Source organism: Anguilla rostrata, chromosome 2 (assembly GCF_018555375.3).
Source record: "Anguilla rostrata isolate EN2019 chromosome 2, ASM1855537v3, whole genome shotgun sequence".
Lineage (NCBI taxonomy): Eukaryota > Metazoa > Chordata > Actinopteri > Anguilliformes > Anguillidae > Anguilla > Anguilla rostrata.
The window spans coordinates 45761838-45778257 of NC_057934.1; the positions used below are offsets into that span (position 1 = coordinate 45761838).

A 16420-nucleotide genomic window follows, 5' to 3' on the forward strand; every position below is an offset into this window, starting at 1 on the left:
CTGGTTAAAATGCATTGATTCTGAAGACAGATAGAGTGTGGATTACTACATAAGGTTCCCCTTGTCTCTGGATATTGCTGTTGAACCTGGGTGGTGCTCTTCACTTCTTTTTTTTTTTGTACAATAGTAGATGTGCTGACAGTGCAAGGTTGGCCTCCCGCGTCATGTGACTTGTGTTCTTTTTCCCATCAGACGGGAATTACGCTGTAACTGATACCCCTCTCCGGAGCGCCTTCATTTGTGTTCCGTTCCGTGCGGCAGAATTAAGTGACCCGCGCGGGAAGTTTTGGCGAATGTTGATAAATTCTCCGGCATGCATTATTCAGATGCCTGGGGGTATTGCAGCGGTTTGCTGCGTGATGGCTGTGTCGCGTGGAATATGCCCAGTACAGTCACTGTGAGGATATGGAACAGCAGCTGAGATATCGCCTGCCATTGTGTGCTACCTACACCTCACACTGGCCCTCAGCTCTGGCTCAGGTGAAAGCTGGCAGATGCTGGATTGCACCTGTCAGTTATTGAACTCTTGAATGGTTTTGGTCTGTGTGTGTGTGTGTGTTTGTTTGCATGTGTTTGTGTGTATGTGTGTGTGTGTCTGTATATGTACGTATGTGCGTGTGTCTCTCTGTGTGTATGTGTGTGTTTGTGTTCGATGAGTGTGTGCTTGATGTGCGTGTGTGTGTATGTGTGTGCGTTTTTGTGTGCGTGTGTGTGTTTGTGTGTGTTTTTGTGTGCGTGTGTGTGTTGTGCGTGTATGTTTTTGTGTGCGTGTGTGTGTTTTTGTGTGCGTGTGTGTGTGTGTTCGATGTGTGTGTATTTTTGTGTGTCTGTGTGTGTGTGTGCCACCCTGCCAGCAGAACCGACGCAGAGCTCAGTGAAGCCTGCTTCAGTTGTGTGGTTGACGCTGTGGGACTTCTGAAGCGGCACATTGACAACAAACGATGTTTGTTTGCGGCTGCCTGTGTTTTGATCATGTGATCATATGGAGGAGGAGGGGAGGGGCAGAAGCCTCACTGTAGGTCTCAGTGCTTCTCAGCTTCAGCCAGCTGCCTCTCCTCAGCCAGGCTGCTGTCATCCAGCCCTCTTCAGGCTCCGCATCTCTCCCACACACGGGGGACCAATCCCCACAGAGCGCAGAGACGCACGGCCAATCCCCACAGAGCGCCGAGACACACAGCCAATCCCCACAGAGCGCCGAGACGCACGGCCAATCCCCACAGAGCGCCGAGACACACAGCCAATCCCCACAGAGCGCCGAGACGCACGGCCAATCCCCACAGAGCGCGAGACACACAGCCAATCCCCACAGAGCGCGAGACGCACGGCCAATCCCCACCCGAGCCCGAGACACACAGCCAATCCCCACAGGCGCCGAGACGCACGGCCAATCCCCACAGAGCGCGAGACACACAGCAATCCCTCAGAGCGCCGAGACACACGGCCAATCCCCACAGAGCGCCGAGACGCACAGCCAATCCCCACAGAGCGCCGAGACGCACGGCCAATCCCCACAGAGCGCAGAGACGCACGGCCAATCCCCACAGAGCGCCGAGACACACAGCCAATCCCCACAGAGCGCCGAGACACACAGCCAATCCCCACAGAGCGCCGAGACGCACGGCCAATCCCCACAGAGCGCCGAGAGGCACGGCCAATCCCCACAGAGCGGCGAGACACATGGCCAATCCCCACAGAGCGCCGAGACACACGGCCAATCCCCACAGAGCGCCGAGACGCACGGCCAATCCCCACAGAGCGCCGAGACGCACGGCCAATCCCCACAGAGCGGCGAGAGTCACGGCCAATCCCCACAGAGCGGCGAGACACACCGCCAATCCCCACAGAGCGCCGAGACGCACGGCCAATCCCCACAGAGCGGCGAGAGGCACGGCCAATCCCCACAGAGCGCCGAGACGCACGGCCAATCCCCACAGAGCGGCGAGACGCACGGCCAATCCCCTCAGAGCGGGGAGACGCACGGCCAATCCCCACAGAGCAGGGAGACACACGGCCAATCCCCACAGAGCGGAGAGACGCACGGCCAATCCCCACAGAGCGGCGAGACACACGGCCAATCCCCACAGAGCGCCGAGGAGTCCGGCGATATGGATGAGGGCACTGTGTCACATGCTCTCGCTCTCTTTCGTTAATCCTTCTATCTTTGTTTTCAAAGTGAAAGGTTTGAGCTCTGGGTGGGTCTCAGCTTGGTCTTGTGCAAGCGATTCCTCAAACGCAAACACCAGACATTCTTCAAACGCCGACGGCACATCACGCGAATGATGTCAGACGCTGTTCTTGTTGATGTCTGTGATGCCATCTTGTGCTGATGACCGTACTATGGGAGGAAACTCAAGACCGTGTCCTGATACAAATGTACCTTCTACAGTCAGGGGATCACTTGAATAATTGAAAACATTACAATTAAAAATCAGCAGAACTAATTAATTTCTGGATTCCAATGGTGCAGAGGAATCGCTGTATTACAGGACCCCTGTGAGATAAAGACACTGAGTGATGCAAAATTAAGTATGAACACATCTCCCTGATACAATTTGAAACAAGTGTTGGATCGATTTCAGCAGCCGTGTACTCCGGTAGCATCTTACAGGCGCTAGATAAATTCTTAAGCATGCTTTAATTACCTAATTGTATTTTCACAAGGAGAGCTGCAAGATATGAATCAATTCCCATAAATTAAAATGAATTACTCTGATACTTTAAGATAAAATGTTATTGAATGTCATGTTGAGCAGTTTAAAAAACAATCCATGATAATTTGATGCACCATATTAAAACTGTATCAACTGCATAGTATTGATCTGCGACGCTCAGAAGTGAACACACAAGCGACGTTATTCAAGTCAATTTGATTTTGGGAGATAGTAATGGTTTAACAATCGGACTTGCTGTTCCAAACATGACTTGAGCTAATTAGCTCTCTGCTTCAAGTCTTCAGCATAAAACAGGAAGGTAGGAGAGGAATATACTGCTTTCATATACAAAACTGAAACTCTCTGTAATAAACACTTTCCTTTTAGAGATGTGTCATAAGATGTGTCACATATAAAGATTTGTTAAAGGTAATCCGGTGTATGAAATTCACTTTTTCTGACCTCCCGAAGCTGGTGGCTGTATCCAGTGGCATGTTTTGATAGGGATGTATAGGTTTGGACAGTGCTAAAGTTAATTGGCAGTTTTCCTGTGAGTGCAGTTAGATGTGAGAGGTGCGAGGCACAGATGTTAGCCTCTCGAGTGAAGCGCGCACGCTGCCGTTTTATTTGAAAGCTGTCACATTAGAGCGGCTTCTCCACCTTGAAAGCGGAGGGTCGTAAAGGCCGGCGTTCAGAGCGAATGCGCTCGTCTCCTCTCTCCGTGTCATCTTCTCATCACGGGGGGACCCGGGTCGCCCTTTCCTTCCTCCCTCGTCTGCGTCTCCCCTTCCCATGAGCCCCGGGGATGGCGTCTCGGCACGCCGGCGGTGTGGAGCGTTCTCTGATCAAAGCGGGAGAAGTTCGTTGAGCTCTGATCAGGAACAGAACGGCCGTCCTGGGACTGCTACGCAGCCCCGCCCTCTCGCCCTCCAATAGATGAAGCGTGACCTTTTTGGATAGCGGTGTGAGCGCCGTAGCAGAGTTGTGAACCCTGTGACACCGCGGAGCTTCCCTGTCCGTTGCAGGCGCCGTGCGAACCGCACCGCTGCGTAAAGAACACGATGTGAGCCAGCGTGGCGTGTGCACTTAGCTGATGGAGCGAAGTAAGGATAATTTCAGTGTTTTCAGTTTTCAGCTTGAAGCCAATTTTCTTAATGCTTGTTCTGTTCCCTCTTTGTTCCTGCGCTATATATTTAACTCAATGTTCTATTTGCCGTGTAAATCACGCCAGGTCAGAGTATCTGCCTCGTAAACAAGGGCAGACACACTCGAGCGGACTGGTGAGCTGGGCCTCTGCGGTTGGGGAATGTTCCGGATCGCCCGTACGGACCCGTGTGCGGTGGGTGTCTGAGCACACTGTCCCACCTGCAGATGAGTTCTGCCCCACATGTAGCACGCGTGCAGCAGTCAGACGGCCCCCTCTGCTCTGCGCACGGCGCGTCCGGACCGGGGCGTGGAGTTTTTAGGGTTCAATTAAGCTGAAAGCCGGTCCCCGGGCCCCTGCGCGCGGCGCGCGTTTATGGAGCCCGGCGCGGAGCGGACGCAGTCAGCAGCTGACTCGCGGCTGCAGCTCTAGCGCAGCTGTGGGCCGTGTAATATTGTTGTCCCAGGCCCTCCATATCCAGCAATCAGCAGGCCTGCAGCCGCACTTCATTTGTCAATAAAGCGCTCCCCTAACCTGAGTTTTTTTCCAAAAAGAAATGCATAAATATTCCCACACACAGCTCGCCGTGCCAAACAGATTAAATTTATTGGGCGACTGCACAGTGGAGTTTTAGATTGGTTTTCTGGCATTTGGCTCGCTTAACTGAAATATTCCAAACTGCCGGCGAAGGAAATAAATTTCAGACGACGGAAGTTTCCCCAGGTTGGAGCGGAGGGCCATCAATCAGGAGGAGAGGGGCGTGGGCCGGGGCGCGGAGCGGGGGGGGGTGGGGGGTGGGGGCGGAGGAGGAGCCCAGGTTGAATTACGGAGCAGATCATCCTGAGCGCCGCTGATAAAGGCTCCCGAGGCCCCGCGCTCCCCTTCAAATGGGTTCCCAATTACCGCGGCCCCGGGGAGGGGGGGGGGCTTATTTGGGGGAGCGTGTTAGATCCACCGGCAGGTTTGGAGGAGGAAGATTAGCAGACGCAGCCGCAAAGGTTATGCACTTGGAGAAATGGAGGTGCAGATGAGGAGTTGGCTGCATATTTTTAAAATTTATTTATTTATTTATTTATTTTTTTTTTTAAAAGGTGCACCTCCGTGCGGGTGGCTGCGCTCCGCCTCGGCTGTCCTGACGCCCCGCCGCCGGACTCGGCCCGCTGATTGATGCCTCTGATTATGACGGCTTAATAAATTTCATTGTCAATTTAGCCGCGCGCGTCCGGGATCATCTGTATGCCGCGGGGCAGCGCTGTTTACGCCGCGATTGATTTGTCGGAGATTCAGGAGGCGCGTTATTATTCCTGCGAGGCGGGGGGGGGGGAGGGGGAGGGGGGGGGGGCGGTTCCGGGGCCCCTCTCAGATGAAGGCTGTTAACCCCTCGCTCCACTCTTCCCTGACCGCCGGCGGAGGAGCGGGCGGGCTTTCTCTCAATGCCGCCGCCGTATTTCACTTTTATCGAGCGCAAAATGTGTGCAGTACGGCAAAAGCGATCCCAAGGTCTGGCGAATAAAAGTTGCCATTACCGCGGCGGCCGAGTGTTCGGGCCGGCTCCGGCTCTGACAGATTGTTGCCTGACACGCTGTAATTCCTTGAGATGACCTGTTTATAATCCTACAGCTGGGGACTACTGTGCCAGCTGAGAGCTTTAGTGGGGTGGGGAGGACTTTTATTGACTCTGTCCTGTGTGGAAACATAACATTTCCATCAAAAAAACACAAACGCGTGGACAACGTCTTCGTTAGCTTTTGTTGGAATCCAGACGAGCGTAATTCAACTGAAGGATGCATTTCAAATAGAATAAAAATGCAAATTAATTAATCAAATTGTGCTTCAGGCATTTTTGTACTAGGATAATGTTAGAATATTATGCTTTTTATTATTGATAGGCGCAGCCCAGCTCCACGGCCATGACTCTCGCGGACTCGTTTGAAAAGCAAATTCAGATTTATTTTAAATAACCTAAATTTGCAAAAGAGACCAGACACCTGTGGAGTGTGGAAGTCGTTATCATTAACAGTGTAGGTGAGTGGATGTGTGGAGACTGTGGCGAAGCAGTCTTGTGTAGTGCAAAAACCAAAGAGAACAAACGAAAGGCCAATGGCTGCACAGACGGCAGAAGGTGGGGAGGGAACTCAGACTGGAGACAGGTGCATCTCGTCATCTCTGGGAGCACTGGTCACAGGTGCTCCCAATTTATGCCAACGGCCTTGCGCTCCGCCCACCAGGCACCTGTGAAGAAACAGCAGAACAATCTGCACCAGCCGGCCAAGCAGGGACCCCCCCCCCCCTTAAAACAGGGTCCCAAAGGGATACCTGGAAACAAAAAATTACAACTGCACAAAATGTGAGCTTTATATTGATGTTTGAAGGGTTACCCCCTTGTCATGTTATAGCATGAGTAAAATTGTATCCTACATTTAGAATGTTATAGTTATCCTGTTATTTTTTTGTTATCTGCAAGCCAGTGTTGGGACACAAAGATCTATATCACTGTAGAACAGACATCTGCAATGTGTGAGGCATCCCTGCAGTATTCACATCTGGTGTGTGCGCCCCTGTGCTCTTTGGTTCACAAATAGGTGACTAAAGTTAATTTGTTCTGAGTGTCCGTTGGCAGGTTTCTGGAGTTAGACTAATCTTTCTTCCCCACGCTCTCTCTAACCGCATTGCACTGGCCCCAGTTAATGACGAGACTGACACAGATAGAGAAACCGTCTGGTGGCAGAACACAGTCCATCATACAGGAGTATCTTCAGCTAGGTTTCGCACATCTGTGCCCTATCCTTTCTCCCTTGAAGCGACACACACACATTCACATACATACATGCATAAATACATACAGTACATGGCTTAATACATATGGGCCCAATGCCAAAAAATAAGGAGAATTTTATTTGCCACTCTGGAAAATGATTTACTCTGAACAATAGCCCATAGCTTGAAATCCCATCTCCCACTACACTACGAATGTTATAAATAACATTCAGATTTTGACATTGATTCACAAGAACTTGTAAACTGTTGCAAGCCAATGTTAAGTGCGAGCCAATAAGGATATATGATGCTAAATAACTGGCCTATTATTGGACACATTCTTCTCTGGAAGTAATTGTTAGCCTCACGGTGGCTACACTCACCAGAACTTCTTGTTGTCTTGCTGAGTTTTTGAAGGACGGCCTTTTCTAGGCAGGGTTGTATAGGCTGGGTCCATGCAGTTTCCCAGGTTGATTACTGAATCAACAGTACTCACAGGAATATCAGAACATTTAGCTATATTTGCATCCTTTCCCTAGTCTGCCTTTTTATTACTGTCCCCGACGTGAGGAAGCTTTTTAAAATTTATTTATTTATTTATTTATTTATTTATTTATTAATTATTTAATTTTTGGTCTTGGTCCTTGCTCTGCCATTGGCTGATAATGGCTTTTAAAACAAACTTCTCATCAGCCAGATGGCGAAGATTATGGCCAAAATGATAACATGATGATCAGGTGTCAGAGAGGCAGAGCGTTCCATGTGCTGCGGATGCTGTAAATGTCATGCTCAAAAGCACTGTAATCATAGTCTTCATAGTCATCTGAACCTCTTATTTTTAATTGGTTGTTTTTACCAGCCAAACTCTCAAGCAGAGCTATTGTGAGTCAGTAGCTCTCTAGATTGAAGTGAGCAAGTTGAGGGATTTTGTACAAATCAAATGTTGCTTTTTTCCTTCATAAGTTCTACTCATGTACTTCTGTCATTTGGAAATTTGGAAGAATTTCTATATAGTGCACCAGGAATCATTGTGGCTTTCTTCATATTCAATAACTGACCAATGATCCTCCCGAAACAGGTGTTTTTGTCCAAAACTCTTGGTAGGCTAATCACATTGAAGGCGCACATACGTTGATTCTTTTGCACTGGCATTCATTTAGAGCTCACAGAGCACACAGAGTGAAAACCTATGCAGGCATCATACGCTACATGACCAAAAGTGTGTTGACATCCAACATCTTGTTCACAATTATGGGTATTAATATGGAGCTAAAACAACCTCCACTCTTCTGGGAAGGCTTTATTCTAAATGCTGGAGTATTGCTGCAGAGATTTGCTTCCATTCAGACAGAAGAGCATTAGTAAGGTTGGTTACTGATTAAGTTATTAGGCCTGACTTGCAGTTGGCTTTCCTATTGATCCCAAAGGTGTTGGATGGGGTTGAGGTCAGGGCTCTGTGCAAGCCAGTCAAGTTCTTCCACACTACGTGACAAACCATTTCTATATAGACCTCGTTATGTGCCCGGGGGCATTGTCATGCTAAAACGGGAAAAAGGGCCTTCCCCAAACTGTTGGGGAAGCACAGAATCATCTAGAATGTGATTGTATGCTGCTGCATTAAGATTTGCCTTCACTGGAACTAAGGGGCCTAGCACAAACCATGAGAAACAGCCCCCGACCAAGGGGTGTCCAGATACCTTTGGTCATATAGTGTCTCCATTCTTATTCCATTTGAAGACTTTGGACACTTTTTTCACTTGTTTCTATTTGCAAATTTTTGAACCACAGTCCTTTATAGCTTGGTTTAGATTTAGAACAAATATTAGTTCCTAAAACAATTGCTGTAAATGAAAGCTTGAACGCAACCAAATGTGAAAATTGTTCAATCGACTGGATAATGTCACTGAATGGTTGTGTGTGTGTGCACGTGTGCCTGTGTTTGTGTGTGAATGTTTGTGTATATATAATAAAATGAATTTCCGTAGTCTAGTTCAGTGAGGAGCTCATTGACTGTTTTGTTATCCGGAGTGCCAGGAGAATATTAGCAGCGGCGGCTCGGTGTGTGTAAAATAACTGGCCTTAGCGCAGAGAGCAGATTCGGGCCTTTATCAGTGTGGCTGAATGTGGACGTGAGGGCCGGCTGGTGGTAAGCATGCGGAGTGAAAGTGGCTTTGCTCATGGGGAAAGGGCCTGAAATCCTCTCAGGATAATTCGGCTGGTGCGGAGTGGGCCCTGTGGCTCCTCTGAGAGGCTTTCAGCTCCTGACACCTCTGCGGTTCCCCAGCGTGTTATCAGCTGGTCCCGCGTTCCCCGCTGCTCCCCGCCGCCGCCCACCGTCTCAGTGTGACCGCAGACAATGAGCCCTAATGGCTCCCGATTCCACCCCCTCTCTGCGGCAGCACAGGTTCTGCACGTACCTTAATTTCTGGAATCCCTCGCAAAGACTTTCTGTTTTCACGAAGGAATCAGTCCACCGTATGCCACCTAACCCCCTGCCCTGAGGATCCCTGGCATTTTATCTGTGAGACATGGCGGCAAGAGTGGTTTGTGTACATAACCAAAGATCAATGGCGGAACTATGCACTAAACCTTGTTTATAGAGTAGGTCCTTGTAAATGACTGAATGTGAAGAGAGCCTTTCAGAGCGGGCCTGATTGGTCGATGGAGGGTGTGGTGGGCTGTATTGACGGCCCAGGCGCTCAGGTGCTCGGGCTCTGCAGCTGGGTGTAAACGGTGATTTCCCTCGTGTCTTCCAGATGACGTGGCTCCCTATTTCAAGACTGAGCCGGGCCCGCCGCAGACCCACCTGGAGGGGAACCGCTTGGTCTTGACCTGCCTGGCGGAAGGGAGCTGGCCCCTGGAGTTCAAGTGGATGCTCAACAACTCTGACATCACTTCCTTCTCTCCTCAGTACAAGTATGTCTGCCCCCGTCTCCCATTGCGCCATAGGCCTTCTCTCACCAGCCTGTGGCTTCTCCCCACGCTCTCTAAAACACCGGCTCGTTTCTGTGCCTTAATGCGAACCTACAGTAGGACATTCCTTAGAGACTGATCACATTGTTTCCTTTAAGTGTCCGCTAAAGTTCTGCATAGTTATCGCCAGTCAATCAGCAGTTTTCACCAGGATTTCAGCATTATTATTATGCAGTGAATCAGATTAGCATGTCACATTATGTATGCAAATTGCAAATGAAGGAACAAAAAGTTTCCAGGCACAGTGTGTTTTTTTTCTCTCTCTCTCTCTCTCTCTCTCTCTCTCTCTCCTGAAGCTGCCTTCAGATATGTTTAACTGCCCTTCATAATTTGGGACTCGGTCATGTCAGTCAGAATAAGGAATGAAGTCAGCTGTCATTTCAGAGTTCTTTGTAGGCGCAGAAAGAAAGATGGTGGGAAAAGGCTCCGGGTTCCGTCTTCAGAGAGAAGAAAAACAGGCCCGGAGCCTTTGGTCTGGTCTGCAGCTCCAGCTTCACAGTTGCACAGCACATATGTTGAATGATAAAAAGAATTATTTGACACCGCCATCATGCATTCGTATTTACAGACCTGCCTGTCTCCACTCTCTCATCCCTATTCTTTATACACATGATTAATATTCTTTTATCTGTAGGCATAAAAAAGCTTTAAACCAGCTGGCATAATTATGCATATGTCACTGGTTTTCAACAGTTGTCACCGCTGCCAACAACTGTTTGGTCTTAAATGGGTTGTTTTCCCTGTCTATTGTGTGATTAGAAACTATTTAACACAGTAACCCATCAACAGTGGTGATCATGTTGGCAGCAGGCAAGCTGCTGCTATTGGTGTCACGGCTGCTCTTGAGTGTAATCTGCCCTGTTTGGATGTCAGGCTTGTGCCCAGCGATAGATTAACTGAATGCTCTCAACCGTCACGTTGGAAGAAAAATCCGCCATTTTACCGCCATGGGCCCCAACAATTCCCAAACATTCCATCTGAGCAGGTGGGTTCTGTGGAGGGGTGGGTCACTCGCGTCTGCAGTCCTTTTGATTGCATTGCGATACGCACACGCTGACCTTGTGACCTCACGGCACTTACACAATACAGCGAGCTCCATAGCGTTTGGGACAAAGACATATTTTTTCTTGATTTGGCATTGTATTCCACAATTATAGATTTGTCATCTGATAAAAGCTGAGAATCTGCACTTTAACTACATGCGAATTGTTTGATTACAAATCTAAAATTGTGGAGTTGTAGAGCCAAGAACCGAATCACGAAAAATAAAGGTCTTTGTCTGAAACATCATGGAGCCCACTGTACGTTTTTTTTAGCTTGTGAGATACAACGCCTTCAGAAAGTATTCACCCCCCTTGAATTTTTTTCACATTTTATCCTGTTAAATCTTACTATTTTAATGCCTTGAATTTTGTCGCCTTTCAGCAACACAGCGCTCTCCCAGGGAGGCCAAATCTGTGAAGTGCTAAAGAGATTATTGACCTCTAGACAGATTCTTCCATCTCAGCCAATGAGCTGCGCGACCTTGTCAGTGCTCTGTGTGGCCTCTTGGTCACTTCTCTGACAGTTGCTTTTCTTGTCTGGTTTCTCAGTTTTTTTGTAGGATGGCCTGATCTTGTTAGTGTCTGGCTTTTCCCGTATTTCTTTCCATTTCCTTACAATGGGTTTTGCAGCGCTCCGAAGAAGGTCCAAAGCTTTGTCGAGCTTTTCACATCCTCTTCCAGCTTTCTGCCTCCTAACAACCTTATCTCAAAGCTCACAGTGCACAGGGAGTCCTTGGTCTTCATTCCAATCTGACTGATCCGATCTGTTGTTTCAGTTGTGAGGCCTCAGTCAGTGATATTTATTTGTATCATGCTGTAGCATATTACAGTTATGCAATTGAACACAGGTCGATTGGAAATCAGCATCGAGTGACCTCATTCATACATTTCTTAAAAAATGTAATACACCTGATCAAATTTATGTTGTTAATACAAAGGGAGTGAATATATTTCATTTTATTTTCAATAAGTACATAATTGTAAGTTTCTTATGCAGGAGTTTAAAAAAAAAACACATTTAGAAATGTTCTTATTGCAACACAGCAACACAATGAGTAATCAGTGTTGATAGAAACTTTCTGAAGCCGTTGGACCTCACTCTGAATTGTGCCCCACCTCCCCCAACCTTCCCTAGAATTTGAAACGGTAGCCCCCTGGTCATGTAGCCCCTGCTCTCCATTGCAGCAGACCTCTCTTACTCTGGTGTGTGGAAGATAAGTGTTCTTATATCAGTGCGGGAGAGAGCGTGTCTGTGTTAAGAAAGGCGTTCTGTTAAAGCAGCCCCGTGGCTTTCATCATTGTGAGAGTCCTCTTCTGTAAGTGGTACATGGAAATGGCAGAATTTCAAGGTCAGATATAATCACTGGTAAATGATAGTTAAATTACTGTATTTAATCCTTGGAATGATGTGCCATTAAATCTGGAACATTCTTCACATTGTGTACTTTCTTTGTTCTTTCGGAGTCATAGCAATTTTTTTACTCTGTATTCCAGCTCCTCTATAGTGTTTTGCATACGTATATATTCACTTATGTTTTCTGTTTGGCAGGATATCCGTAATATTATAATTCAATTATTATAGGTTATGTCCTTAAAGTGTAATTAGAGGTTTCCTTAAACAAACACCCTTTGAGAACCATAATATGATTGTGCGATTCGGTTCTGCTTGAGTCATGTCATGGCTGTGTCACCATTGGAATAATGCATCTTGAAGTCAGTCTTCACTGCGAGCGCATTACTGTAATTCCTGAACAAACAGACAGACGGCTGAGGGAAGGCCGGTGGACGGTCAGGGATATGTGAGTTTGCTTATGCAGTGTATTTACATACAGTAACGTAACGAGCGCTGCTGCGAGAGCTCCCATGGTGCACCCCTGCGCACTTAGCCCTGATCTATGGCCTCCAGCAGAGCTGTGCTGGACGGTGTAATAGCATAGGTCTGCACTCAGCGGGGGGAAGGAAGGGGCCTGGTGTTTCTGAGCCAGTGGAAGCTAATGCAACAGAGCCGTTGTCCTGAGTCTTCTTGGGAACTCACGGGGCACCAGCGCCGGGGCTGTCCTTTAAATTAGACGAGCCATGACAAGGGCATTATTTATTTATTTTATCAGTGGGATTTCGCCTAATGGTCTGCCCCGTTTGAGAAGAATGACATTGCAACAATTAGCATAGCACGCTAAATATGCATTCGGAAAGAGCCGAGAAATCGATACGCGCCCGCTTTCTGTGGGCTAAGCATCGGCGGAGAGGCCGGCCGCATAATGGAATGAGCATTTCCTACTGAATCGCATTCATTCCCCCTAATTGGTATTGCTTTTTTGATTATCTTTCATCGTTTATACAGTACCGTATGTTCCCAAACAAATGCATATTCATGGGATTTTGACTTTCCAGGCAGGGCCTTTCCCTTTACGCAGAGAGATGATGGATAAACGGGCTCCTTGGCATTTCAATGAAGACGTAAATAGATGAACTTTTGTCGGGGGCGGTCATTATGGGGCTGGCAGACCCGGCCCCCGCGTTTGGGAAATGGCAGCCCCGTTAAAACGCTGCGCGTCTGCTCCTCGCGTGTCTGTGAGAGACGGATCCCGGGCCCATAACGGCAGGCCGAGCTGCCCGCGCGCCGCAGCTAATCGCCTTTTAATTGTTCGTTCGCTCCGGCGCGCCGATTGGCAACAGAGGCCCGCGCCTCGGACCCGGCGCCCGTCAGGAGGGCCCGACCGTCTGAGCGAGCGCCTGAGCGAGCGCCATGCCGTTGGGCCCCCCCGCGGGCCGGCGACCCTGCCCAAAAATAATAATTAAAAAAAATTTAAAAAAACGTGCGGGGAAACGTGGCCTCTGTCCGGGGTTAAAGCGTTGGCCCGGCGAGCCGACAGACGCTAAGCGTTACGTTAGCGCGGAACATCGCGCGCTGTTCGTAGCGCGAATCGAGTGACATTCAGCAGATGCGGCGGGCCTGCTGCGCGCCTGAGAGAGCGGCGCCGGCAGACGTGGGAATTGAGTACGACGGAGCAGACGGGCCTGCGCGGGGAGGTGTCTGTTTTGCCGGGCTGATCTGCAGGATGTGATGCGGCGTGTCGCTGACGCGGGGCCCCGCCCCCTCTCCTCCCCAGGTACAGCGTGGCGTCCCTGCAGCGCTCCGACGCCGGCTTCTACCAGTGCGTGGTGCGGAACAGGAGGGGCGCGCTGATGCAGAGGAAGACTGAAGTGCATGTAGCGTGTAAGTGTGAACCCAGCCCTGCAGTCGCTCTGCTATTCCACAGGGAACGCGCTGTGAGCTGCCACTCACACACCTCAACCCCTCCCACTCACACACACACACACCCACACTTCAATCCCTCAAACTCACACACACAAACACGTACACACACACACACTCACACACCTCAACCCCTCAAACTCACACACCTCAACCCCTCAAACTCACACACCTCAACCCCTCCCTCTCACACACACAAACACGCACACGTACACATGCATACACACATACACACACCTCAACCCCTCCCGCTCACACACACGCATACACACACACACACACACATACATACACACACCTCAACCCCTCCCACTCACACACACGCATACACACACACACACATACATACACACACCTCAACCCCTCCCACTCACACACACGCATACACACACACACATACATACACACACCTCAACCCCTCCCACACACACACACACACACACACACACACACACACGCCTACACACACACACACACACACACACACACACAAACACGTACACACACACACTCACACACCTCAACCCCTCCCGCTCACACACACACAATCACGCACACACACAAACACACACACGCACGCGTACACACACACACCTCAACCCCTCCCGCTCACACACACACACACACACACACACACGCACACGCGTACACACACTCACACACACGCACATGCGTACACACACACGCATAAATACACACACGCACGCACACCTGCATACACGCACACACACACACACGCATAAACACATTCGCACACACACGCATGCATAAACACACACACGCATACACACACACACATACATGCATAAACACACACACTCGCATACACATACACACGCACATACGCATGCACACACACATGCACATACACATGCATACACACGCACACAGACAGACTGACAGACATACGGACACCCACACACACACACACACACAGACAGACATATGGACACACACACACACAAGTTCTTTTTTCCACAGACACCCAGGAGACATCCACAGACACAGTCTCCTTGAATAGTGCTGTGCTATTAGCCACACTGGGGATGTCCTTTGTTGGTCCAGCTGTTACATTTTTAAGAGCAGGAACGGCGGCTGAGTCTGAAGTGACTGCTGTGCTTTTATGCTCCAGCTCTGTGCCGTTTCGAAAGCTTCCAGGATCCAGGCACGTAATGCACTGTCCTGCCACCAGGTTCAGAGCCAGACGCGTTATAGTTCACACCATTTTTACACGTTAAAAGCTCGATGTAAAAGCCGATGTTAAAATACAAAGGTGAAGAAAGTTATTGTCAATAAATGGTTTTCTTTGATATTTTCACCTCCCCAGCAGTTTGCACCTATTCCTTTCCTGTCAGAAACGTTTAATTTCCTTTCTGCCTGCCCAACCCCAGAAAGCTTCTGACATCATACGCCCTGCTGCATATGAAATATGGCTGCTTGCGCATCCCCGGCTCCTGTTGCTAATTCTCTCTCCCCCTGCCTCAGACATGGGCAGCTTCGCGGAGCAGGAGCAGAGGAAGACTGTGTCCCAGGGCCGGGCGGCCGTCCTGAACCCCCCCGCCGTCAGCAGCTACCCCCGCCCCCAGGTCACCTGGTTCAGGGACGGCTACAAGATCATCCCCAGCTACCGAGTGTGAGTAGAGCCGCCGCGGCCCCCTCCCAAAATATAAAATATACCCTCAGCCCCCCCACCCCCCTCCCAAATATACCCTCAGCCCCCCTCTCACTCGCCGGGGGGGCACTCCCCAGTGTGCCAGCCGCGGCACAGAGGAGCCCGGCAGACGCCCGTTTGTGCCATCCTCTCATCCCGCCACAGCGTCTCCTCATCGGCTTCCTCTAATTAGCAGCCGACCGCACAGCGGCAGGTCCGACTCTTCTTCACTGCTGCAGTGTCTTTTATTCAGAGACAGAACAAATCAGAGCCTCTTCTTATCTCCAGTTTAATGGCTTGCCTTCTCTCTCTCTCGCTCCCTCTCTCTCTCTCTCTAATGTGTGATGGATTAAGATTTCTAAATTGAAATGAAGCCATGTGACCGGGTAAGTCGGGAAGAATGCGGGTTCAAAAGAAATAAAGGTGAAAATAAAGCTGAGAGGGGAGAAAAAGTTTTCTTTCCGCGTGTCAGCCCGAGCTTCGTCAGCCCAGCTCGCGGCGGCGGCGGCGGCGCTAGCGCTAATGGTTGTTTTCATCAGGGCGAGGGTTTCTCCCGTAAACGCCTCCTTCCGAAAAGCGGGGCACTGGAATGGAGCGGGATGCGGCTCCGTTAATGTTCTTGTTGTATGGAGAAAGCGGCGGGGCGTGGCGTTTGATTAGCAGGAGAGAGGGCGGCGAGCCTGGGAGCTGCCGCGGCGCGCTATGCTACGCTACGTAGCGTAGCGTGCAGCGGAAGGGGAGGCCAGCGCGCCGGGCCGGGGAGGCGCTCAAACAGGTGCTCTGCGGGTTCGTTAGGCACAGGCCGGCTCTGTAATTGGACGGCTTCTCTTCCTGCTTTTCATTGGCAGAACATTGCGTTAAGACGAGAGGAGCGCGCGCTCCGCTCGCATAGAAAGTGCAGAGGAAGCTCTCTCGCTGATGCATGTTGACTCTTGTCTGTTTGCT

The 16420-nt window shown here is 49.8% G+C and overlaps 1 protein-coding gene across 1 annotated transcript in view; it reads left to right on the forward strand.

Annotated features, from left to right (window-relative positions):
* The window catches only part of sdk1b (sidekick cell adhesion molecule 1b), a 346872-nt gene that overhangs the window by 163647 nt on the left and 166805 nt on the right, over positions 1–16420 (forward strand). Inside the window, exons 3-5 of the mRNA XM_064322539.1 lie at positions 9309–9468; positions 13679–13785; positions 15310–15457. Coding sequence (XP_064178609.1) covers positions 9309–9468; positions 13679–13785; positions 15310–15457 — 415 coding nt within the window. The remainder of the gene's footprint in view (positions 1–9308; positions 9469–13678; positions 13786–15309; positions 15458–16420) is intronic.